Source organism: Stegostoma tigrinum, chromosome 11 (assembly GCF_030684315.1).
Source record: "Stegostoma tigrinum isolate sSteTig4 chromosome 11, sSteTig4.hap1, whole genome shotgun sequence".
Classification (NCBI taxonomy): Eukaryota; Metazoa; Chordata; class Chondrichthyes; order Orectolobiformes; family Stegostomatidae; genus Stegostoma; species Stegostoma tigrinum.
This window is the reverse complement of record NC_081364.1, coordinates 26037457-26064600: the sequence shown is the minus strand read 5'-3', so window position 1 is coordinate 26064600 and position 27144 is coordinate 26037457. Positions and strand designations below refer to the sequence as shown.

Below are 27144 nucleotides of genomic sequence, written 5' to 3'. Positions count from 1 at the left end.
TTTTCTTTCCATTTCTGGATGTTCAAGATCCTTAACTCTGTCCTCCTCAGTAGCAGTAGGTAAGGACTTTACCCTTGCGCTGCCTACTGGGCACTCCCTGTCAGTACTGCATCATCATGCACAGACTCTACCAAACTCTAACCCAGCAGCTTGCCAACTTTGTAGGCTGATGCTTGGGAGTGATGTAACATGAGAGGGTTCATATTCAGAAGAATTGTCAAGTATGTAGGCCATCCATAGTTGTCAAGAATAGTCTAGCCGATGTAGAGAAGAGTTAGAAAAGCATTGTGAATTTGCACTGTTTTCGAAGATATACTTCATAATGTTAGCAAAGAAAAGAACTGTGGATGCTGGAAGAACAAAAATTGCTGGAAAAACTCAGGTGGCCTGGCAGTGCCTGTGGAGAGAAAGTAGAGTTAATGTTTTGCAAAGAGGAGACCCAAAACATTAATTCTGCTTTCTCTCCACATATACTGCCAGGCCTACTGAGTATTTCCAGCCAGTTTTGTTTTTGTATTTAACAATGAAGTTTGATAGATTTCAAGGTGGCTTAATGCATTTTTTTTTGCTTACAAAAGAGTTTTTTAAAAAAGTAATTGTCAGAGATCATTCAGGGAAATGTCCAACCTCAAGGTTGCTACTGTTTATAGTTCTGGTGGGCCCATAAATATTCCACAGCTTGCTGCTCCAGTGTTCTCTGAATCATGAGATTGGTGGTCTTTTTTGGTATTGCTTATCAGAAATGAAAACTCAGCTGTCCATAACTGACCTAGAGTTAAAATTGTGGCCAGTACTTTGTTTCTGTCCCATATTGGAATGTATACAGCAGACAGAGCTCCTGCAAATATACATGCAAAATTCAGAGCACCCTTCCACTGTTTAAAATATAATAATTCAGCGAGTAAAATAGAGATTCCGTGCTTTATGACTCTCATTATAACTATGACTTTCTAAACATGTAAAACCAACACCAAGTAAGCTTAAAAAAATTGAGGTAAAGCTGCTGTTATGACATTGGGTTCAGTGCTTTTGAATTAGAAGGTAGGCTGTTAGATTAAGAGTTTGTGGTCCCTTTAACAGACGATGTGCTTTCCTAAGCTTGGAGACTTAAAAAAAAAGTCTGCAAGCAGCTGCAGATGCACATATGGTTCAGAAATTGAAACATTGTCCTAGCAATTGGCTGTATGGTCTGCAACCTAGGTTTGTTTTGACATTAAGGCAACTAGCTTAAATATCAGAAAATTAATTTAAACTAGGCCCTAGATACTATAACCCAATTAAATTAGATCTGATAGTGTTGACAGCCTCAGATCAATTCTAGAATAAGAAAATTGACAGGTCATCGGGGGTATATAAGAAGAGGATTTTGAAAATCATGGTGAGAGCAAATTGCCATCAGTTAAACTCTAGCTCTCACAGAAATCTTTAAGCTCTTTGACTAAGCACCATCTAAAAGTACAATGGCACTCTTAGCTAATATTCCTGACAAGGATTTGAAGAAAGAATTCCTGACTGAAGAATAGCAGAAGAGGCAGGGAACATTCCGGACGATGCATTCTGATTGTAGTTTTGAGAGTTTAACTTTTAAGTTATTTTCCTAGTTACTTTGGTTTATACAAGTGGGACTTGTATTTATTTGATCAGCATGTCATTAGAATTTTGTTCTGTTCAGGAATAGTGAATAGTTAAGGGGGAATTGTTCAGTTTCTTAGTATGTCTTGTTTACTGTTAGAGTTAGATAAATAAATTGTTACTTGTTGTTTATAAAGTGAGTATCAGGGATTTCTTCCATTTAACATCTTCTTCGGAAGCATGGACTGGGAGCAATTGTTTCATGGTAAAGGCACTATAGACATGTGGAGACTGTTTAAGGAACAGTTATTGTGAGTGATGAATAAATATGTCCCTCTGAGACAGGCAAGAAGGGGTAAGATAAAGGAACCTTGGATGACGAGAGCGGTGGAGCTTCTCGTCAAAAGGAAGAAGGTAGCTTACATAAGGTGGAGGAAGCTAGGGTCAAGCTCAGCTCTAGAGGATTACAGGCAGGCGAGGAAGAAGCTCAAAAATGGTCTGAGAGCCAGGAGGGGGCACGAAAAAGGCTTGGCAGAACGGATTAGGGAGAACACAAAGGCATTTTACACTTATGTGAGGAATAAGAGAATGGTCAAAGAGAGTAGGGCCGATCAGGGATAGCATAGGGAACTTGTGTGTGGAGTCTGAGGAGGTAGGGGAAGCCCTAAATGAGTTTTTTCCTTCTGTCTTTACGAAAGAAATGAACTTTGTAGTGAATGAAACCTTTGAAGAGCAGGTGTGCATGCTGGAATGGATAGAGATAGAGGAAGCTGATGTGCTGAAAATTTTGTCAAACATTAAGATTGACAAGTCGCTAGGCCTGGACCAGATTTGTCCTCGGCTGCTTTGGGAAACGAGAAATGCAATTGCTTCGCCACTTGCAAAGATCTTTGCATCCGCGCTCTCCACTGGAGTTGTACCTGAGGACTGGAGAGAGGCAAATGTAATTCCTCTCTTCAAGAAAGGAAATAGGGAAATCCCCGGCAATTTACAGACCAGTAAGTCTGACGTCTGTCGTCTGCAAGGTGTTAGAAAGGATTCTGAGGGATAGGATTTATGACCATCTGGAAGAGCATGGCTTGATTAAATGCAGTCAACACGGCTTTGTGAGGGGCAGGTCATGCCTCACAAACCTTATCGAGTTCTTTGAGGATGTGACTAAAAACGTTGATGAGGGTTGAGCTGTGGATGTGGTGTATATGGACTTCAGTAAGGCATTTGATAAGGTTCCCCATGGTAGGCTCATTCAGAAGGTCAGGAGGAATGGGATACAGGGGAACTTAGCTGTCTGGATACAGAATTAGCTGGCCAACAGAAGACAGCGAGTGGTAGTAGAAGGAAAATATTCTGTCTGGAAGTCAGTGGTGAGTGGTGTTCCACAGGGCTCTGTCCTTGGGCCTCTACTGTTTATAACAGAATACAGAGATGGGCTGAGAGGTGGCAGATGGAGTTCACCCTGGATAAATGCGAGGTGATGCATTTTGGAAGGTCGAATTTGAAAGCTGAGTACAGGATTAAGGATAGGATTCTTGGCAGTGTGGAGGAACAGCGGGATCTTGGTGTGCAGATAAATAGATCCCTTAAAATGGCCACGCAAGTGGACAGGGTTGTTAAGAAAGCATATGGTGTTTTGGCTTTCATTAGCAGAGGGATTGAGTTTAAGAGTCATGAGATCTTGTTGCAGCTCTATAAAACTTTGGTTAGCCCGTACTTGGAATACTGTGTCCAGTTCTGGTCGCCCTATTATAGGAAAGATGTGGATGCTTTGGAGAGGGTTCAGAGGAGGTTTACCAGGATGCTGCCTGGACTGGAGGGCTTATCTTATGAAGAGAGGTTGACTGAGCTCAGACTTTCTTCATTGGAGAAAAGGAGGAGGAGAGGGGACCTAATTGAGGTATACAAGATAATGAGAGGCATAGATAGAGTTGATAGCCAGAGACTATTTCCCAGGGCAGAAATGGCTAACATGAGGGGTCATAGTTTCAAGCTGGTTGGAGGAAAGTATAGAGGGGACGTCAGAGGCGGGTTCTTTACACAGAGTTGTGAGAGCATGGAATGCGTTGCCAGCAGCAGTTGTGGAAGCAAGGTCATTGGGGATATTTAAGAGACTGCTGGGCATGCATATGGTCACAGAAATTTGAGGGTGCATACTTGCATACAACATCATGGGCTGAAGGGCTGTTCTGTGCTGTACTGTTCTATGTTCTTTACAACAGAGTGTGAGGTGAAAGGCAGGTTCTACCATCTTCCCCATTTCTTTTAGAAAGATTACAAGACAAGGCAAGCTTCTCTGGGTGTTTCAGTTTTAATTATCAGAGGGGTTCGATCTCCGCTCCATAACACTATAGATTGCATAAACAGTTCTAAAGTATATTTTGATCTAACACATCATGTAGTGTAAAACCCATACAGTGTCAGACAGTTTCCCCTTGTGGGCATTTCACATTGCTTTCTTGTGAAGGGCCAATTCAAGAATCATACTGCAATCTTCAAAGCTGAGATGCGCTGTGAGTATAAATGCACTTAAAAGTGTCCACTAGAACAATTATGAAATAAGAACAGAAAATGATGGGAATACTCAACATAGCAGACATTATCAGTGTAGAATGGAACACATTAATCATTAGTAGAGGAAAATATTATGGATGTAATTGTTTCTAAACAAGTACAGAGGCAGTGGATGAGGTGGGCAAATTAGCAGGGAGAGGGAGTAAAGAAATTTTACCCTGATGTTCTCTTCACAAAAGCTGCCTCACCTGCAAAGTGTTTGTAACATTATGTGTAAATTTAGCACAATAATTTGCTTTTGAACAATTTTAAGTAGTATCCAAAATAAACTTCGTTATTTGAAGAGGGATTGTTTTGCAGACAGTACAGTGAACAATAGCATTTTTTCCTATAACTTTGTTTTAATTATTTTAGTGTGGAACAAGTGATCAAAATAGGAACACTGTTATACATTCTGTTTTTAACTTTTATCTACACAGTTAATTTCAAGCATGTGAATGGCTAAACTGAACAGATTATTCATCAAACACAGACGTTCAATGAATAAAATCATTTCCTAATTCCAATGTAGTAAATCACTTTTCACTTACTCAACTTCTTTTTATGAAGTATTTTGTTCTGGAATGATGTTGAAATACATGATCCTGGTCAAAGCAGGAAATACCTTCGATTTTCAATAATGAATCACCAAGACACAAAGATAAACAATTACATTTAACAGGCATCAGGTTGGCAAAAATCTCAAGCTTGTTTATGACCCAAGCCTGATGCCAAAAAGGAGTATCAAAGTTTTTCTCTAAGATAATGGCTACCCTGATCAGATTATTGCTAGCTTTGTCATGCACAAACTCATGCATGAGCCTAAACTGTCACTTTCGGACTCAAAGAGAGACTAGGCTACCTCAAATTACACAGGACGACTAAGTATTTCAAAAATATCAGCCACTGGTTTAACTAGCAATACAAGTAGTCTCCACCATTAGCAACATGCCAAAAGCCCAAAGGATGTTCTGCCTATAACATGCATGAATAATATATGTGTGAATTTCAATGCCAGTATGATCCAAGTTGCTCTCCAAAGATTGGCAGATCATATTAAACACTTCCCTTTAAGCTAACAAGGAGTAGAGCTGGATGAACACAGCAGGCGAAGCAGCATCACAGAAGCAGGAAAGCTGATGTTTCTGGCCTAGACCCTGCTTCAGAAATGGGGCAGGGGAAGGGAGTTCTAAAATAAATAGGGCAGAGAGGGGCAAGTGGATAGAAGATGGATAGAGGAGAAGATAGGTGGATAGGAGACCGAATGGTTAAAGAGAAAATTTGGTAAAAAAAATAGGTCAGTCCAGGGAAGACAGATAGGTCAAGGGGGCGGGATGAGGTTAGGAGGTAGAAGATGGGGTTGGGGCTCGAGGTGGGAAGAGGGTTAGGTGGGAGGAAGGACAGGTTAGGGAGGCGGGGAATAGCTGGGCTGGTTTTGGGATGCAGTAGGGGGAGGAGAGATTTTGAATCTTGTGAAGTCCACATTGATACCATTAGGCTGCAGGGTTCCCAAGCGGAATATGAGTTGCTGTTCCTGCAACCTTCGGATAGCATCATTGCGGCACTGCAGGAGGACCAGGATGGACATGTCGTCTGAGGAATGGGAGGGGGAGTTGAAAATGGTTCGGAACTGGGAGGTGCAGTTGTTTATTGCGAACCGAGCGTAGGTGTTCTGCAAAGCAGTCTCCAAGCCTCCGCTTGGTTTCCCCAGTGTAGAGGAGGCCTCGACGGGAACAGTGGATACAGTATACCACATTGACAGATGTGCAGGTGAACATCTGCTTGATATGGAAAGTCATCTTGGGGCCTGGGATGGGGGTGAGGGATGAGGTGTAGGTGCAGGTGTCGCATTTCCTGCGGTTGCAGGGAAGAAGTGCCATGTGTGGTGGGGCTGGAGGGGAGGGTGGAGCGGACAAGGGAGTCACAGACAGAGTGGTCCCTCTGGAAGGCAGAAAAGGGTGGGGAGGGAAAAATGTCTTTGGTGGTGGGGTCAGATTGCAGATGACAGAGGTGTCGGAGAGTGATGCGTTGGATCCGGAGGTTGGTGGGGTGGTATGTGAAGATGAGGGGGATTCTGTTTTGGTTTTTATTGTGGGGAGGGGGTGTGAGGGATGAGTTGCGGGATATGCGGGAGACAAGTTTGAGGGCATTCTCGATCACTTATGGGGTTAAGGGGGGAAATCTGCAGCCTAGTGGTATCAATGTGGATGTCACAAGCTTCAAAATCTCCTCTCACCCTACTGCATACCAAAACCAGCCCAGCTCATCCCCGCCTCCCTAACCTGTCCTTCCTCCCACCTCAAGTCCCACCCCCATCTCTTACCTACTAACCTCATCCTGCCCCCTTGATCTGTCTGTCCTCCCTGGACTGACCTATCTCCTCTCTACCTCGAAAAACTTACACTCATCTTTACTGGCTCCGTCCCTGTCTCTTTGGACTTGTCTGTCTCCTCTCCACCTATCGTCTCCTGTATCCATCTTCTATCAGCCTCCCACTGTCTCCCTATTTATTTCAGGACCCCCTTCCCCTCTCCCATTTCTGAGGAAGTGTCTAGGCCTGAAATGTCAGCTTTCCTACTCCTCTGCTGCTGCTTGGCCTGCTGTGTTCATCCAGCTCTACACTTTGTTATCTCAGATTCTCCAGCATCTGCAGTTCCTACTATCTCTGAAACACTTCCCTTTGACTGTTTGAAATAGGCAGAGTACTGCCTGTAGTCAAGCAACCCACAACTTGTAAAATTCATAAAATAATGCCTAATATTAGATGTGATTCCATTATTGACCAGCACTTGTTGAACAACCCCAACTGCTAAGAATTAGACTAAAAACCAATTTAAGATTATTTCATTTCATAGAAACTACAAATGTTCATATGCAGAGACTGATCCTCTACAAACAAAACTTGTCCAGGCATCAAGCCTTTTCTAAATTAAGCAAAAGCATGGGGTACAAAACATCTCTGGTGCAATCTCCATGACAACACCTTGTCCAATCAGATTTGATTGCCAATAAATTAGAATCCTTTCTCATCGAGACTAAATGTTGCTCTCATTGCAATGGTGGTATTTTTGCATCTGTCCTAATGAGTGCAAGATGACAAGTTTTGGCAGCAGTTTTGTTTTTCAGCTGCACCCAAGTTCTGTACCATCACATAAGTAAAACTTACAGCAAATCATTTCAATATTCTTGGTATTAGTTGTTTGTGAAGAATGGCAAAATGAATTTTTGACTTTTAGAGACTTTTTCTGCTGTTCTCTATTTAATGTATTTATTTCCTTTTCATATACTAATTCAATTCCTTTTTGCTCATTTTCCACTGAGGCAAAGTACTCCATCCTCTTTGCAAAACACTTTGCTGGTGCCCACCCCCACTCCCAATTAAGGCAGTGGTAGCACATTCACCTTTCGTTAGGATGTTTTAGGTTCAGGTTCTTGAGTTGAGAGTTAAATACAAAATCCAGGCTTACACTCAAGTATAGTATTGAGAAAGTGCAGTGTTATTTCAGATAAGATGTTAAGTAAAGACTTTAACTGCTCTCCCAGGTAGCTGTTAATTCTCTGTCATTAATTCTATATGGTAGGAGTGCTACCTACCTCCTCATCGAAGATGCATACACCTCAAATCAGGGAAATATCACCCATGATGTTTCTGTAAATTCTTTGGCAGGGTAGGCATTCCAGTATTGGTGTCTCCCTCAGGTCAACGTCAAGGCATTCAGAGATAGTAGGAACTGCCAATGCTGGAGTCTGAGATAACAAGGTGTAGAGCTGGATGAACACAGCAGGCCAAGCAGCATCAGAGGTGCAGGAAAGCTGACGTTTCAGGTCGGGAGGGTCCAAACCCGAAACAGTCAGTTTTCCTGCTCCTCTGTTGCTGCCTGGCCTGCTGTCTTCATCCAGCTCTACACCTTGTTAACATCAAGGCATTGACGTCAGTCAGCTGCATTGGGCAAGCCACATTATCTGTATGGCAGACACATAATTTCCAAAACAAGCTCTCCACTCTGAATTTTGTCTCAGCAAGTGGTTTCCCCAAAGGTCAGAGGAAAGGCTTCAAGGGTGTCCTCCAAGTCTCTCTGAACAAAATACAGCAATCCCATTGACAGATGGGAATTTCAATTCGAAGGCCACCACGCCAGAGAAGAATTGTTCTGGAAGATACTAACGATTTCAAGCGTCTCTGACAGGTCCAGGTCGAGTCCAAGCACAAACAGTGGAAGCAGCATCCGAAACCACCCCCCCCTCAAACACCGTCAACACCATCTGTGGGAGGTTGTACAGATCCATTAGTTCGCTTAGTTAATTCAGGACCCAAAACTCCAGACCGGAAGAAAATTATCCCAAGTGTGGAGGGATTGCCTCAGAAGAAGGCAATATAGCTTTCCTTGAAGTATCCTGAACAATATGAATCACACAACCGGTATTACTAAAGAAAAGTATTATTTTATTGCTATTTATTTGTGTTTAAATTAATTGCAAAATTACTTAAATGGCAAAGCTTTTTAGGATCACGGGAGTCTCTTTAATTTGTCTTTAACGGCGATTTTTGCGAGAAACCTCTCGCAGTTACAAGCTTTATGGTGCATTTTATGAAATTGAATTTTTGAATGATTTAATAGGTTACAGAACAAAAGCTTGCAAACGTGTACATGGTTTGCGGGAGTTTCACTCTCTCAGCTCCCGCTGTCTTGGCGATGTTCTTCACCCCAACAGCACAATTTAGTGGGGCCCACTGAGAGTTAGAATTCCAAATAAAAATGAAGTTTGAGCTAGTCCTTTCCAGGCCTGGACTCTCTTTCACATTCTAGCTTAAAGACGACAGGAAAGGGTCACATTGAGAGATACGATTCGGGGGTGGGGGCTATTGCCCTTTTAAGTGCTTTTCCCTGAATGAAGGGTGGCTGGTGGAAGGCACGTTGAGGCGGTACGTGTGATGAACATTGAGCTCAGCTGGACGGCATGCGGCTGTAGCCAAACCTCTAGCCACCCGTTCATTCACTCACTCACTCATTCCCCTCAGTGTAATAACAAACAATGGCGGCAAGCAGCTGGGGAGGGGAGGTTCGCGTCTTTCTCACTGCGCGGGGTTAGACTCTGAGCGGATTCCGAACGGACTGGCGCTTCTCCGCCATGGAAGGCGCGGCGGAGAACCCCAACCGAGCCGTGGAATATCTAAAGGAGCTGAATAATATAATCGAGACCCAGCAAGAGTTGCTGGAGAACCAGAAGAAGCGCATCGAGGAGCTGGAGCAGCAAGTGGCCGAGCTGTGGAAGGAGAACGGCTCTCTCAAAGAGGAGCAGCAGCGGCATCTGGCCACTTGCCGCTTGCAGAGCACCAGCTACACGCCTCTGGCATCAATTAAAGAGGATTTAAAACAAGAAAAGTAAGATCTGTTGATGCTCTACTCCGGGTTCACTGTCCGATGCCGTTACATTTGCCAAGCGTTAGCCGTTATCCCGGGGCCTCAGACTGCAATTTTTGCGCATCTTAACGGGCTGCCTAAGGTTACAAGTTGTAATTCTCAAGTGTAGGTGTCCCGTTGATAGAGGAGCTATCGTTATTTGCCGTGTAGTGTGGGCTTTCGTTAATCCTGCCACAAAAAAAGGCAAGCTACACTAATATCCCAAGCGTGTATAAAAGAAATGAGCAGGAACGGAGCAGCATGCGCTCATTCAAGTTGAATGGGAGCAGATATAAGGCACTCGGGTAAAAACGCACTGTATGCGCCAAGCTCCGTAGAAAGCTGAGTTTTTTTTTTAAGACTTGAATATTCTTTCTAGTATGGTTTTTTAAATGCATTTGCAGTGATTTCAGGAATGGAGTGATCAAATAGCTATGCCCATTGTTTTTGACTTTAATTATCATTTCGGAAGCAGCTGCAGAAAGTGCAGTACTGCATTTTATTATAGGACTGCTGCTTTCATTCATTTACTGGCGTTTGAAGCGCGATGCTTACGCGGATGTGGAAAGCTTCAAAAGCGAACCTAATTATTGCCACCGCGAAAGCTTCAGTCTCTCCTTTTTAAAGTAGGAGCCTTATTTCCTCACCTTACCCCACCCCCAAAACAAATAGCCAAGCGTGTAAAGTCGAAATTGTCCTTCTTAACCTAGACGATTATAGGAACCTCAACTCAGTTGCCCAACTATTTTCCCCCTTGAAACGAGATTAAAGATAGAAATCATTTCAATTCGAGCAACAAATCTGTCATTTTCTATCACGGGCGTTTTAGGTGAACCCTAAAGGGGAGAGGATGTATTCAAATTAGTGTTTTCTTCTTTTGCATGCCACGAAAGGAATAAATGGAGCCAATATGCGTAATGTCGAAGTCAAAACCTAACAGAGTAGCGTGGCACTAGTTTATGAAGCATTTCAAAAATGCAACGATCTTTATTCGAGCGCTGGGAGGACTGACAGAGTCATGGATACTGTCGAGTGAAAGACCGCTTCAGTGAAACTGGTCGGATACCCGATAACATCTGTGGTATCCTAGCATTCTGATAAGTCGATTTACTTAATCCATAATCCATGCTATATTTAGTATCTAAACTCTCCAAAATGGAGCAATAGCGTTGACTTTTCCGATATCTGGTGCCTTCGGGGGTAGAGAAAACCCTTGTATTTTGTAGGGAAGTACACTCGAGGGTTATGTGTTTTAGTGTTTTGACGAATGAAATAACAAGGTGTCAGTGACCTCATAACTGCTGAAGATTTACGATGGAATAATTTTTGGTTGTCACTCAGTGTAAACACACCACGACGCACATCCTTCAGTGTTTATAATATTTCAAACTTTTCTTAAAATTTCCCAGTGACTCATGGTTTTTTTTCTTGAAAACTGTGATTTCCTTTTTAAATAAAGTGAGTCTGCACATTTTTTTTATTGAAGGGTTTTGTTAGCCCCAGCACTGTTTTTGTTTGTCAACTGATCACGCAAAACCGAAAGGGAAGGTACCTGTGCACGCATAACCGCTGGCGGAACATGTATCCCTTGGTACTGAGAGAAATCGATACATGACGGTGAAGAAATAGAACTGGAGAGTACAAATTAAAGCTGCCATTATAATGTTCTGATATTAAAGGGCACAACTATATATGGTTATTATCAAAATGTCTTGGTGCAGCTAATGCCACCTTCAAGTAATTTTTAAAAAAGCCTGAGGTAAAGGTTGGCTTTAATATCCTTTTATTAGGGAAGGCTGCCTCGATCTGTGAAGGTTGTATGCATTGTATTACTCTGTTTGCTGTGGTATTAGGTTACAATGCAACTTTATTTGTGATTTGGTATTGATTGGATCTTTTTAATTCATATACGACTCAGTATTTTTTTGTGTGGTGTTGCTTTTTTTCTCTCCCGCCTCTTCTCCCCGCCCCCCCCCGCCCCCCCCATCATTTGTGTCACCGCGAGCTAATCTTGAGGCTAGAAAGTGCCAATACTGATTTCTTTGCCTTCACTGGCATTGCTATTTTCCACTATCAGGCAGAAAGATGTGCTTGCCAGCAGCTGGCACTGCCATGCATCTACAGCTTTGCCTCGGACTGGAGATTGTCATCGTTCATTTTTTTCGTGCAGTAGATTTGAGTCGTTGTGATCCATTGTGTTGTGGGCTAATCTTTCATCTGGCCAGCTATTGATGTAAGGGAGCTAATAGTTATACATGGAGGTTTTCTGACAATTAATCTAACCCTTTTTCCTAATTTTGTAAATATGCTGTTTTCTTGATAGCGTTCTTTCTCTTCTGCAAATCATGCCAAATCCCATTTGGCCCATCAAACCAGCCTCTTAACCAGATGATAAGACATGTTGCTTAACAATGAGACCTTGCAGACTCGGTTCCATAGTTCCTTGAAAGTAGAGTTGCAGGTAGACAGGATAGTGAAGAAGGTGTTTGGTATGCTTGCCTTTATTGGTCAGTGCATTGAGTAAAGGAGTTGGGAGGTCATGTGCAGCTGTGCAGGATATGAGTTAGGCCACTTTTGGAATGCTGTATTCAATTCTGGTCTCCCTACTATAGAAGGATGTTGTGAAACTTGAAAGGGTCCAGAAAAGATTAACAAGGATGTTGCCAGGGTTGGAGGGTTTGAGCTATGGGGACAGGCTGAATAGGCTGGGGCTGTTTTTCCTGGAGCATCAGAGGCTGAGAGGTGACATTAAAGAGGTTAATAAAATTACGAAGGACCTGGGATAGCCAAGGCTCTCCCCGCACCCCCCCCCCCCCCCCGGGTAGTAGAGTCCAAAACTAGAGGGCATAGGTTTAAGGTGAAAGGGGAAAGATTTAAAAGGGTCCAGAGGGGCACCTCTTTCACACAGTGGTGTATGTATAGAATGAGCTGCCTGAGGAGGTTTTGGAGGCTGGTATAATTACTGCATATTTAAAAGGCATCTGGCTGGGTATATGACTAGGAAGGGTTAGAGGGATAAGGGCTAAATATTGGCAAATGGGACTAGATGAATTTGGGATGTCTGGTCAGCATAGACGAGGTTGACCAAAGGGTCTGTTTCCATGCTGTTTAGCTCCATGACTATGATATAAACAAAGAATTGCAGATGCTGAAAATCTTAACTGGTCTAGGTCTATCTGTTGGGAAACGAAGTGTTAATGTCTTTACATGTGTGACCTTTCTTCATTATTTGAATCAGTTTGGGCTACCATTTCTCGCCTCAACCTTTTGTGGTCTTTGGTGTGTTCCCAGGCAATTTGTTGACTTATTATACATGATCAAAATTTACTATGGGCTTTAAATCACTTTTGATGCATATGTCCTCATTTTGGTGGTATCTTGGTGTACAATTTCAATTTGAGTTTTTATTTTGGGACTATTTAGCCAGTGTGATGATAACCTGTCATCAAATTAATTGAAAATCTATTTATTTAATCTGAAACTAGGCACATTGAGATAGGATGCCTCTTGAAATATACTTTGCAAGTGCTTTTTGACCTAGGCTAAGAAGAGAGCAAGAGGGAAGAACTGTCATAAGGCTGAACAAATTTTAAAAGTGGGCCATCACTGGGATAGAAACTGAGCAACAATCTCGGTTGTATTACTAATTTTAAAACAGATTGAGTTAAAAAAATTTTTTGTAGTTTTCAATGCAAGTTTTTTTTTGCTGTTTCAAACTGATTGTGTGAGTGTGTTTTAAGCTGGAGAAGATAAGCAGCTAGAAAGCAAATCTTAGGACCATTTCTGGTTTAGGGATGCAGTAGGGGAAGGGGAGATTCCGCTTGGGAACCCTGCAGCCCAATGGTATCAATGTGGACTTCACCAGTTTCAAAATCTCCCCTTCCCCTACTGCATCCCTAAACCAGCCCAGTTCATCCCCTCCCCCCACTGCACCACACAACCAGCCCAGCTCTTCCCCTCCACCCACTGCATCCCAAAACCAGTCCAACCTGTCTCTGCCTCCCTAACCGGTTCTTCCTCTCACCCATCCCTTCCTCCCACCCCAAGCCGCACCCCCAGCTACCTACTAACCTCATCCCACCTCCTTGACCTGTCCGTCTTCCCTGGACTGACCTATCCCCTCCCTACCTCCCCACCTGCACCCTCTCCACCTATCTTCTTTACTCTCCATCTTCGGTCCGCCTCCCCCTCTCTCCCTATTTATTCCAGTTCCCTCCTCCCATCCCCCTCTCTGATGAAGGGTCTAGGCCCGAAACGTCAGCTTTTGTGCTCCTGAGATGCTGCTTGGCCTGCTGTGTTCATCCAGCCTCACATTTTATTATCTTGGAATCTCCAGCATCTGCAGTTCCCATTATCTCTGAGACTGATTTGCCAGTCTGGTTTTGAATGAGGTGAATCTATACAAACTGCTTTTGGAGGTCTTTTGATGCGTACTCATTTATCAGGCAAAAATGGTTTTGAAGGAACTGGAATGGCCTTTTAAAATTCTTCTCTTGAGAAACGTCCTGTAATAAGATAACATTACACTTAGTTTGCTGTATATTTTTGCTTCTGTATAAACTAATTAAAAACTGAATGATTGCAAATGTTTTAGTGAAGATGTGTAGCTCAAGTTGCGGATGGAGTTGTTGCTTGGTGACAGAAGCTACACAACACTGACAATGTCACCTAGAAGGGAGGTTAAACATGTGCATGCAAATGTTTATCAGCTCAGTGAACAAACCAACCAACAACTCCAGCAGAGATAATGGGAACTGCAGATGCTGGAGAATCTGAGATAACAAGGTGTAGAGCTGGATGAACATAGCAGCATCTTAGGAGCACAAAAGCTGATGTTTCAGGCCTAGACCCTTCATCAGATTTTCTGAAGAAGTGCCTAGGCCTGAAACATCAGCTTTTGTGCTCCTATGATGATGCTTGGCCTGCTGTGTTCATCCAGCTCTGCACCTTGTTATCTCAACAACTCCAACATTTCAGTTTTGACTGGATGAGCTAAACTTCATCCTTACTTACCTTTTTGGAAGCAGCAGAAGGATAAAATGGGTGGTCAATGTAGTTTTCATTTGTTATTGTACAAAAAAATGGTGAATTACTTCTTTACATCACATCTTAGATGCAGATTTTTCTTAAGACAACTGAAATTCTCACTCAAAACCCAAAGCAATGTGTGCAAAATGTCAGTAATGCATCTTGAACTTGTTTTGATAGTAAATCTCAAACTCTAAAACAAATCTAGGAAAAGTGACTTTCCATGGTTAGCTAAAGGAAATGGATAGGTTATCTGGAAGATTTTGGGATAAGTGTTTCAAAGGTTCTCAGTTGTGAAAATAAGCAATAGATCTGAAACCACCTGTTTTCTTCAATCTGACTTGACTTCAGATGTCTGTAATAACTTCAACAAGCAGATTACTTTTGAAGTTTGTGTATTTGTTATGCCACAATACTTTTTTTGTTCATGGAATATTGTTTTATTTTTTCTTTGCTGGGTCAGCATTTGTTACTAATCTTGAGGTGCCCTTGAAAGTATAGTTGAGCTGACGAAAGTACTCTAGCTAGATGATGTGTTGTAGTAATTCCATCCTGGATATAGCAGAAACAAATAAATGTAACCTTATGCATTTCTGATTTGATTTTTAATTATTGGGTTGTGCATAAGCCCACCCAGCCCCTCATCATTCTGTGATCTTGTTTTCCTCATCTTGACCTCTTGTTTCCACCTTCTGTCTTTTGGTATCATTAATTTTTTATTTTGCTTTTTGAGAAAACGTTGACGTTAAAGGTACAAAATTCCAGTGCATGTGTTGGACCTTCTAATGTTTTGTGAAGTTTGACTTTGGATTGCAATATTTGAGAGGTGGCAGTCCAAAATTGGAGCTTTATCTTCAGGTTGATTTCATATTTGGAACTCTTCTACACTGAACCCATATTTCCTGATCAGTAACGTCCACCACTTCCAGCACTCATCTCTTATTTACATGCCTTGCCGGGCTCCATTATTGCCTTTTTTAAATGCCTCTTTATACTGTAATCAAGGACCAATTGAGGACTTGGCAGAATGTTAGCCAATGAAGAAGTGGGCCCATTTATGGAACTTAAGTGAGTCAATTTTATTGCACTTATTATTGCAACTGTGGCTTTATTACTAGATTCACCTCAGTTTCTGATACCATAACCTCTCTTGTCACAAAGACCTGCTTACGCTACTTCTGCAGCATTGCACGTGTCTGCCCTGACAGAGTATATTTGCTGCTGACACCCTCATCTGTTGGCAGGGAGGCAATCTTTGATCCTCATTTAAATTTGAATTCATCTGAAAAATCTGCCTGTATCCTATTTTGCACTATATTCTCCCTGCTTGCTGACTTGTGTTGCCTCTGGGTCCGCCAGCACTATAATTGATCATTCTCATCTTGGTTGGTCACGGCCATCCGTATTTGTTGTCACTGTTTGAGAATTCCACATTAATCCAACTTCCTTACTTCCTTAACTCATCACTGGTGTCTGTGCCTTTCACAGTACTCTTTCACTCCCTTCAACCCCCAATCCTCTGGCTTAGACTGCCATTTTAGTGACCATATTTTTTGGCTGAGCTTTTTGGTTCCTATTCTATTTTCCTCATTTCACTACATTGCTTACCTGAGTTGTCATTCTCTGAGCATGTCTACATTGATCATGGTATAACTGAAGTCATTATAACAATGCGTTTATAACATGCAGGCTGATAATATGCCATTTGCATGTTTGCTCATATCTGTTACAATTTTTTACTCTGAATGTGATCTGAGAAAAGGCTTAAGATGCCAATTCCAGATTTGAAATGCTGATGTATTTTTGGGGAACAGCAAGCAAACAAACATAGTTATGTTTCGGCTATCAGTACAACTTACGTTTGATCATGAAACAAAATAATTATATGCCATGCTTCTGCATATCAATACTTTTGTTCAACTTAAATTAACTTTTTTACTTCTCCAGTGTCGTTGCAGGCCAGATTGTCCTCGCAGTTTACTTTAACACTGTGGAATTGCTTGCATTGCCATGTTCAAAATGTACTGCTGCATCTTTTTTGTTTGAGTGCAGGCTATAAACCACTCAACACCATTGGATGACACTTTTTCATCCCATTTCCTGAGATGGCTTATTTGCAGCTGTTGAAGGAATATCAAATTGTACAATAGTATTTATTTACACTTTTTTGTTCATGGGTTTTATGAAGTCTGTTTTGAGTATGTAGTCCATACATGTAACTTTGTGTAGAAATTTTGGGGGGAGGGGGAGAATGGTTAAAATCTAGAAATGTGATGCGTGTTAGGAAATGTTATGGTGGATTTTGTGGTCCTTTTGTTAAATTTTTAACCTTTTTAGCACTAGCTTTTCGACAGTCAATATATTTTCAAGAACGATGAGAAACTTGCTGCATTTGTCCGTGGATACAGTGTCTTTTAAATGTCATTCCAGTGACCAACAGTGCTTGAAATTAAGACTGCCTATTCTCAACAGGCAAGAACTGAGCAAAATTTTACCTGCTGGAATAAATTACAAAGCTAGGAAAAATTTAAGTCATGGACTATGAAAACAACATTGTGAATTTTAATAAATGAGAAAAGTTGCTTGACTGGGATTCAGTGCCTGTCCAGGAGTATATGGGTGCTGGGAGAATAGGACAGCGCACATTAGAAAGAGGTCAGATTTATATAAGATACAATGTGAGAGGAAAACCAGGAGTGCACTAGAATAATCAGTCTCGATGATGAAGACATGGATGAGGGTGGTAGCAGCAGATAAGGCTGGGTGATACTTTGAGTGGAAATAAGCAGTTTGATCAATTGTACAGATGAGTTTGGAAACTTGACTCACTGGCTCAAAGTGACACCAAGTTCGCGAACAGTCTGATTCATCTTAGATTATCACCCAAAGAATGCAATGGAGTTAATAGTTGAGCTGAGTTTGGAGCAGAGACTGAAGATGATTTGATTTTTCTCAATACTTGGGCATTTGGGCTCATTCAGTAAACAAAGTAGGGAAAATGCAATATTTTTGGAAGATGCTGTCAAGGGGAAGCACGTAGATGAGAAATGGATGTAGCCAAACACTTTTACTTACTGAATTTTGGAAGGGAAAAAAACCATAAGTGATATTCTGGATAACAAAGTGTGGAGCTGGATGAACACAGCAGGCCAAGCAGCATCACAGGAGCACAAAAGCTGATGTTTCAGGCCTAGACCCTTCATCAGAGAGGTGATATTCTGGTCTTGATTGGGTAGTAATGGAACCAAGTGACTCCTTTTTAATGTTAGTAAAAATAACTATCATTATTTGGCATCTGGATGCATTGCTTTGCTGCAAATATTGAGTTTAGCTTGGAAAATCGTAATGAATGCTACACTTGTACTTTTTTTATTACTCATTCGTAGTCTGTGAAAATTGCTGATGAGTCGATCATTTGTTGGCCAACTCAGAATCGCGCTTGAAAATGCTCACGAGTTACTGTGAATTACTACAGCCTGTGCGGAGTGGGTTTATGCACAGCGGACTTCAGGAGGATGTTCCAGTGTATGACTATGTACTTCCCATGTCAGAATAGTGTGACCTCAGGGAATTTACAGATGGCCATGCATCCGTAGATCTGCTATCTTTGTCGCACTTAGTCGGCGTTTGAAAGGTGCTGGCAAAGGAGCATTGGTGAAATTGTGTAGTGGATCTCTCAATGATGTATGCTGTTGTCACAGTACTGGTAGTGAATGAGATATTATTCCAGCAGGTTGCATTGTAATAGATGAAGTCAAACATCTTGAGTATGGTTGAAGTCGCATCGATGTGGGAAAATGGAGAGTAGTCCATCACACCTTAACTTGTGTCTTGTGGATAGGCTTTGGGCAATCAGATGAGTTATTTTCCACAAACACCTTGGTCTCTGACTTTGTTCTTACTATAGTATTTAAATGACATACCAAGTCTAGTTTGTTGATGGTGAGGAAGGCACTTGTAGCATCATTAAATGCCATTAAGAGATGGTTGATTCTTTTTGGAGATTACTCAGCATTTATCGATGAATGTTACTTGTTGCTTAAGATTCAAATTTAGATTGACTACGCCTTTACACTCTGAAATGTTGTGAACTCTAAGCAATCATCACTTGATGTCCCTACATCTGTACTTCTGTTGGACGGAAGACCATTAATGAAGCAGCTGAACATGATTTGGGCTGAGCACTGTCCTGAGGAACGCCCTCAGAAGTTACTTGGGATTGAGATGATTGGCCTTCAATAACTCCACCCGTTTTCTTTCTAGTGTAAGCGTTAGATTCCGACCAATAAGAATCTTCTTCCCCAGCACCCTGACTTGAATTTGCTTGGTTTCCTATGATGTACGTAGTCATTTATATCAAGGGAATCCAAGCTTATGAGGATAGAGGGGAATGTGGAATTTGAAGCACAAACTGATCAGCCATTACCTTACTAAACGATGGTAAAGGCTTGAGGGGCCGTGTGGTCTACTTTGTACATCTGTTTCATATGTTCATGGGCATGCTGCCTTGATTTCTGTGGCAGTAGTACTCTCTTAAGCTGCTCCTCTTTATCTCTGTTTGAACCAAGATTGTATAACAAGATTTAAAGTATTGGCAAAGATCTAGCTCGGGTTGTGGAGGTGGTTAGAAACTTGCTCGTGAACTGGCTTGTTATTGTTCAGACGTTTCGTCACCATGCTAAGTGACTTCATCAGTGGAGCCTCCAATGAAGCGACATTATTCAACTCTGCTTGGAATTTATACTGCCCTGTCTGTTATGGTGAGTACTGTCATCTTATCTGGTTTTGACCTGTACAGGTTTATATGTAAGATCGAATACAGAAATTGCTGGAAAAGCTCAGCAGGTCTGGCAGCATCTGTGAAAGGGAAAAAAAAACAAACAGATAACGTTTCTGGTCTGGTGACCCTTCCTCAGGGCCCAATTCTATATGTTTGTTGATTTGAATTATGGCTGGAGAATCATGCTTCTAGGAATTCCTGTTAATTCCTGGATGTTAAAGTAGAACAACTGACAAATGGGGGAGTTTCAAACCTCAGTATACAGAAAAAGCAACCCATACAGATCAAATCCTCAACTTCCACAGCATCCACCCCAACTTCCACAAACAAAACTGCATTAAGAGGTTGTTTAAATGGCCCAGGACATACTGCAACACTCCAGAACTACCCTAGGAAGAGGAAGAACACTTATACAAGATCCTCGCTTTAAATGGATATCCCCACAGGTGCCTACATAACAAAAAACAACAGGAGGACACAGTACGACCTAACACGCTGCCATACTTCAGGAACATAGCAGAATTGACAACAAGACTGCTAAGCCCACTAGGACTCAAGGTGGCTCACAAGCCCACAGCAACTCTATGAAAAAGACTTAAAGATTAAACCCCATTCCCACAACGTGCAGAATGAACATGGTTTACAAAATACCATGCAGTGACTGCCACAAACATTACATCGGAAACTAGCCATCAGGATACATGAATATCAGCCATCAGCAAAATGGCAAAATGAACTCTTTTTAATATCTGCACATTCAGTCAACGAAGGCCATCACTTTAACTGGGACAATGTAACCATAGTAGCCCAAGCCAAACGTAGACATGCACAGGAACTCCTAGAAATATGGTTCTCCACCATTACTTGAATCAACAAACATAGAATTGGACCCCATTTATAAACCCATAAAAATCAAAATTGGAAATGACACGACTCACCATAACGGACCTAACAGTATAAACTCCAAGCGGAGTAGAATGACTTCACTTCTACAGAGGCTCCACTGATGTTACCTAGCATGGTGACAAAATGTGAAAAAGACAGCAAGCCAACTTAGCGCGCAAGTCAACAACCTCACTGTAACAAGATCTTTAACTCAGTGTACCTGGGTGGAGCACAAATTGAACGTCTATAAGATGTTTTATTGCTGAATTGGTATTGTTTAATGACACTTGACGGTTTTGGTTATTTAATTGATCTTAAGTGAGTTGATGTGGTAATTGATTTGGATTTGTCCCTCCTTGTGAATAAGGCACTTATGAGGAATTTTCCATTTTGCAATGTTGATGCTTGTAACTATGCTGGAGCAGCTTTTGCAGGAGTTTTGGCTAGTTGTAAGGTATACCTCTTCTGTTGCAGCTGGGATGTTGTCAGAGCCCATAGCTTGTGTTGTTTTTAGTGCCTTCTGTCATTTCAGTCATGTTGAGTGAATTGATATATGTCAGCCTCCAGACAAAACATATGGTAGTGGAGACATGGGGAGGATCATCCGATTTGGCACCTCTTCCTGGAGATGACTGCAAATGCAGCCAGCATTGTATTGACAAGCAAGCTCCCCCTTCATTTGAGGACAGAAATGTTGTTGACCTCCCACCTGCCGTTAGCAATTTCACTTTAGTAGCACCATTTGCTATTGGCTGCATGAAAATTTGATCTTGTGTTGAATGTGCGATCATAGAATTGTCTGTCACATTTTTTTATTTCCTCAATCGTGGGTTGAAGGCGTTGCTTTATACGCAGCATTTATTGCCCATCACAGCTGTCCAGAAGGCAGTTAAGAGTTAACCACATTGCGGGTCAGGACTCACGTAGGCCAGACCAGTTAAGGATGGCAGTTTCCTTCCCTAAAGGATGTTTGTAAATCAGATGGGTTTTCTGACAATTGGCAACGGATTCATGGCAATCGCTAGATTCTTAATTCCAGACTTCTGAAAAATGTTTTTGGTCAAATTCACATTTCACCTTCTGCCGCGATGGGATTCAAATCCAGAATGTTATCTTGGTCTCTGGATTAACAACAGTCCAGTGAGACATTGCCCCTCTATGCTGCACATACTATTGACAATACTGTGTTTTATCCTGTGTAGCTTTTTTAACAGGTTGATATCCTCATTTTTCGGTATGCTAGATGTGTTTCCTCCATACTTTCTGATGCACTACGCACTTTAAATCTGTGCCTTGTTTCATTTTGCCCTCTTAACTCAAAACCTACAATAGGCACTAATGACCAATTCAGGATCAATTGCACCCAGATATTTTATTACCCCTTTCAAACCAGCGTAAATTTTGTCAAATTGCATATGTTCCTCATTAATTTTTATCCTATTCCACCTTTTCAGTATCTTGTATAACCATTCAAATGAAATTTCCATGTACGAGCCATAAGCTGCTTGAGTTTTGTTTTCCTTTTTTATGCCTATTTTGTTCTGTAGCTGCACATGAATGTGATTCCTCTAGTGTTGGCATGTAAGTATTTCAAGGGAATAATTGTTACTTAAGAATCTCTCATACTGGAATCATTCAGATTCCAAAGCTCTAATCTAAATTGTCTTTTTTGTAATTGGAAACAGCTTTATGCTGGTTTCTTGCCCTAAAAAAAACTATATTCAAAGACTAAAAACAGTCTCAGTCCCAATTAATTTGAGACCTCCTGATAGCTCCTTCAACATTGTTGGCCAATTTCCCTGCTTCCAACTGTGTCAAATGAATCCCATTCCTCATGAAAATCGTACTGACATGCAAATATTTCACCAGTTGCCCACAACGTGGGTTTTTGTATTGCTCAAGTTCCTTAATCATTCATTTAAGCGAATTCTTTGTGCTTCCCTTTTGGTGCAGTAGTAGCTAGAAGGATAAGTCTTAGAGTTTATGTGATTGTTTTACATATCTGTACTGAGTGTTCCCTTCTTGAGTTCTCACCCTACTATTCGTATCATTAGTACCTGGAAAATACACGACTCCTTTTGCCTCCTGCTATTATGTAGCATGAACTTACCTTGTTTGTCTTGACTTATCTTATTTTCTTGTTTGCTAAATACTGTCTTATTTGGCTCAGTAAAAATTCAGATGAACTGTAGTAGGCTTAAAAACTGTTAAGGTCATGGTGGATTGAGAATTTTTCAGGGCAAGTAACAAAGCAATTGAGCATAATGGGTTTTTTTGGTAAGAACAGAAAACAAAGAAGTCTAGGAATTTGTGACTCTTTCCATCTTACATCTGCTTTAGAAATCATTAAAACCTTCAAGAGGAAAGCGACTTGCACTTGAAGCAGGTGAATAACCTTATTCCCCCTGCGCACTATTTCTCCTAAAAGTAATTAAATGTGTCTACATTGTAGATCAGACCGTTTGAGCTTTCATCCTTCTGCATTTCACTTTTTTATTATGGTTATACTGGAGCCTGAGCGGTTCAAAAGAGACAAACATATACACTGGGATCTGTTTTCCGCATTGAAAGGAGCTTGGCCAGGCATTCCCCTTTTTACTAAATTAAACAAATGTATCTGGACCAGTATTCACCATGGCAACATTTTGTCCAATTAGAGTTGACTTGTCAACCAGCCAGTACCCCTTTTCTCTTGCAAGATAATTTCTTGGTTCCTTTTTTAAATTTGGTATTCTAGCATCTGATCTAATTGCCAAAGTTTTCATTTCAACATTTGAAGCAAAAAGAGGAGGGGATACAAACATGGGCACCTGTTTCTCAAAAGTGAATTGAAGTACTCTGTAATGCCCACAACTATAATTCTTCTGGCTAACAAAAGTTGTGACCTTCCTTTGAATTCCTGAGATTTATTGTAATTGAGAAAACAGTTATAATTCTAAATACATTTGGAATAGTTAGATGAAATACCAGAGGCACAACTGTTGTGTAGATAGTCACATATTCAGGCTCCTGTTGTGTCTTTGACATGCTAGTTTCCTTGTTAACGAAGTGTGGAGCTGGATGAACACAGCAGGCCAAGCAGCATCTCAGGAGCACAAAAGCTGATGTTTCGGGCCTAGACCCTTCTTCAGAAAAGGGGGATGGGGAGAGGATTCTGAAATAAATAGGGAGAGAGGGGGACCGAAGATGCCTGGAGGAGAAGGTAGGTGGAGAGGAGAGTATGGGTGGGGAGGAAGGAAGGGGATAGGTCAGTCCGGGAGGACGGACAGGTCAAGGGGGCGGTATGAGGTTAGTAGGTAGGAAATGGAGGTGCGGCTTGAGGTGGGTGGAGAGGATAGGAGAGGGGAAGAACAAGTTAGGGAGGTGGGGACGAGCTGGGCTGGTTTTGGGATGTAGTGGGGGGAATTTCACCAGCTTCAAAATCTCCCCTTCCCCCACTACATCCCAAAACCAACCCAGCTCGTCCCCGCCTCCCTAACTTGTTCTTCCTCTCGCCTATCCTCTCCACCCACCTCAAGCCTCACCTCCATTTCCGACCTACTAACCTCATACCGCCCCCCATGACCTGTCCGTCCTCCCTGGACTGACCTATCCCCTTCCTACCTCCCCACCCACACTCTCCTCTCCACCTATCTTCTCCTCTATCTATCTTCGGTCCACCTCCCCCTCTCTCCCTATTTATTCCAGAACCCTCTCCCCATCCCCCTCTCTGATGAAGGGTCTAGGCCCGAAACGTCAGCTTTTGTGCTCCTGAGATGCTGCTTGGCCTGCTGTGTTCGTCCAGCTCCACACTTTGTTATCTTGGATTCTCTAGCATCTGCAGTTCCCATTATCTATCTCTAGTTTCCTTGTTTGTTTATTAAGGCTCCTGATATATTTCCTGTCAGAATCCTAGCTGCTTCTAAATTTCTGGAGAAGTACGTGTCAGCATTATACTAGGAAGTTTCAGGATGTGGCTTGAAACTAAAACTAAATATTTGGTTTGAGCTTTAGGTCCTTTTCTCATCCACAACAATGTCTAGAGCTGGATGAACACAGCAGGCCAGGCAGCATCAGAGGAGCAGGAAAGTTAACATTTCACGTCGGGACCCATCTTCAGAAATGGGGGAGGGTCCAGACCCAAAACATGAGCTTCCCTGCCCGCTATGTTCATGCAGCTCTACACGTTCTTATCTCGGACTCCAGCATCGGCAGATCCTCCTGTCTCTGGATATTTATGTCGTAATATTTCTCTCCCATTAATCTGCTTGCACTATTTGGTATTTCTGTTGGATAAACCATGGACTGCATAGCTAAGGTAAAGCTATGCCTGTCAGGGCTACAGCTGAGTTTTCAACTAAACACTCCTCTATCAATTAGTGTTATTTAGTTACCATCTGATTCAAACTTCAGCTCCAAAGTGTATCGTGGTGTGAGAATAAGAGATACAAATACATGACTGTCCCTCCATTAGGTTCTAAGTCAGGATGATTTGCAGTGTTCAGTTCTGTTCGCAACTCCTTGGAGACCAACGCCATCAATGCCCAGATACAGAGAAATCTAGATGTCATTCAGACATTTTTTTTAACAAAAAATTAAGTTGCAAAAAATATTCATACAACACAACTACCAGGCAATAATCATTTCATCTAACAGCTTTCCCATTGCAGCCAGTGGCATTTTCATTATTGAAAAGTAAACAACCCATCGTTATCCTAGAGAGCGTTGTTGACCCGAAACTTAATAGGACAAACTAGATGAATGCTATGGCTGCAAGAGGAGGTTAGAGGCTGTGACAAGTGACTCCCAGTCCTGTTGCACCAATTACTAAATACCCATCAGTATTGTAATCAAATATTTTTCACTTGATTTGGTTGAGTGCAATTTCAGTAATTTTGAGGCTCAGTGTGTTGGAGGACATTGCAGTCTGCTTGATTGCCCCTTCCACCACCCTAAATATCCAATCCCTCCCATCTCAGCTGCATCATGGCTGCACTGTTTATCATCTACAGCAGTACTTCCCCAATGTTTTGTCCCCACTGTTGCTTGTTTCGAGGCTTGAAAATTGTTCTGGTCCTTTTTAGTGACATTCATGAATGCTAGAAAGAGCAGCGGTGTGTGGGTTTAAACCAGAGGGGGCCAGACGTTTGTTGGATTGAGAGCAGGAGCAAAACTATTGTAACTCGGTTGGAAATGCACAGCAGCCATTGGTGCATCTGAGCTCGGCAACCATAAAATTTCAGTTCATGACGCTACTTTGGGGCCTCAACCTCCAGTTTGTGATCTGATCTGGATTTCCCCAGATTTCTTAAACAGTAAACCAAAGAACTGCAGATGTGCCGGAAATCAGTAATTGCTGGACAACCTCCAGTCAGCAGCATCTGCAGAGAAAAAGCAAAAACAGGTTCTGTTCTGAAGAAGGTCACGAGACCTGAAACATTAATTCTGCTTTCTCTCTGCTCGTGCTGCCTGACCTGAGTTTTTCTGATAATTTCTGAATTTTTCTTAAACAATGCTTTTTTAAATACATGGCTTTTTTCTGTGTAATGGGACAAAATACCAGGTGGCTTGAAATAGCACCAATTGTAATTTGCCTCTGTCTCACAATGCTATATATAATGCCATTCTGTCACTATCACAGCTAAAATCTTGTGATTTTTTAAAAATAAATAAACTATCAAAGTCTGAGAAGGGAAACCTTTGTCAGTGGCAGATAGTTTGGTAAAAATTATTGACCTTTTAATGTAAAACAAAGAACCGAAAATGCTGGAGATCTGAAAGTAGTGGAAATTGCTGGAGAAACTCTGTAGGTCTGGCAGCATCTGTAGAGAGAAAGCAGAGTTAATGTTTTGTGTCCAGTCGCCCACTGTCTTTGTACATCTGCCTCCAAGCATCTATCTCTAGCATTTTATAGCATTTTTGTAGCAGTTGACTTGTTTTTATAAGGCTTGTGAACATTATGCAAAATTACTCTCCACAATCCTTTCTATTAATAAAGTATCCCTAACAGCAATAGGACAGTGTTGTAAAAGCTGGAAGTTACTGCTTTTCGTAGGTCTACTTTTTGGATGATATCTATAGTTTACGGTTGGTAAATATCTTTCATCCGTTGTGCTTTCGTAAGTAACTATTGATATGCATCTTATCTTGGCTTGATTTTAGTCTTCAAACTTTTATAAGTGTGTAGTTGCTGAGATTTTGAAACATCGGTCATGGTTTTGATTTTTCTTTTGTTAATTATAAGACTGATTTAATGTTTATAGAATTGAATGGTTTGAGGATGATGGCCTGCCTAAGGTAATGTATGTTTTCTTTGATTTCTTACTTTGGATACATTTAGGAACTGACTAATGTTTTATAAACTGGGGCTATTTAAAGATTTTTGAAAGATCTGTGAAAGCAACATTTCATTACTGTGCTTTAAAGCATTTAATTACTACATCTTTTAATCTCTGGATTCTTAAGTGGCTGTACTGTTGTTGGAAAGACTAAGCTGACACTATGGGCCTGATAGTGAGCTTTACAGCTGAATGTGCACACTTTAAGAAGACTACTTAATATAAGATGCTGTCTATCATGGTTTAATGTTAAAGAACCTGCCACAGCATTTTAAACAGAAAGAAGCCTGTTGTCCTGGTTAGTGTTTGTTTACTTATTCTTTAGTCAGTAAGCACCACAAAACAGACTTTCTGGTTACTATCACATTGTTGTGTGAACTTGTGTGCAAATTCACTGCACTTTCTATGTTATAAAAGTGATTACACTTCAAAATATTTCTTTGGCTGTAATCTGCTTTTAGAAATCTAGACATTATGAAAGATACTATAAAAATCTTCTAAACTTAATTGTGAATCTTTTGGAATAATTCTGCAGTAAATATTCTGTAGCATTGATTTTCAGCGTGTATAGCACTTAGCAAACTTCATACAGCTGTTGTCTAACTATTGAGGT

General features: G+C 41.4%; 1 protein-coding gene across 3 annotated transcripts in view; it reads left to right on the top strand.

The window, feature by feature from the left end:
• The first annotated feature begins 9040 nt into the window (after positions 1-9040).
• The window catches only part of iqsec1b (IQ motif and Sec7 domain ArfGEF 1b), a 427454-nt gene continuing 409350 nt past the window's right edge, over positions 9041-27144 (top strand). For all 3 annotated transcript variants that reach the window (XM_048547583.2, XM_048547582.2, XM_048547588.2), the window contains exon 1: positions 9041-9503. In XM_048547583.2, coding sequence (XP_048403540.1) covers positions 9250-9503 — 254 coding nt within the window. In that variant the 5' untranslated portion in view covers positions 9041-9249. The remainder of the gene's footprint in view (positions 9504-27144) is intronic.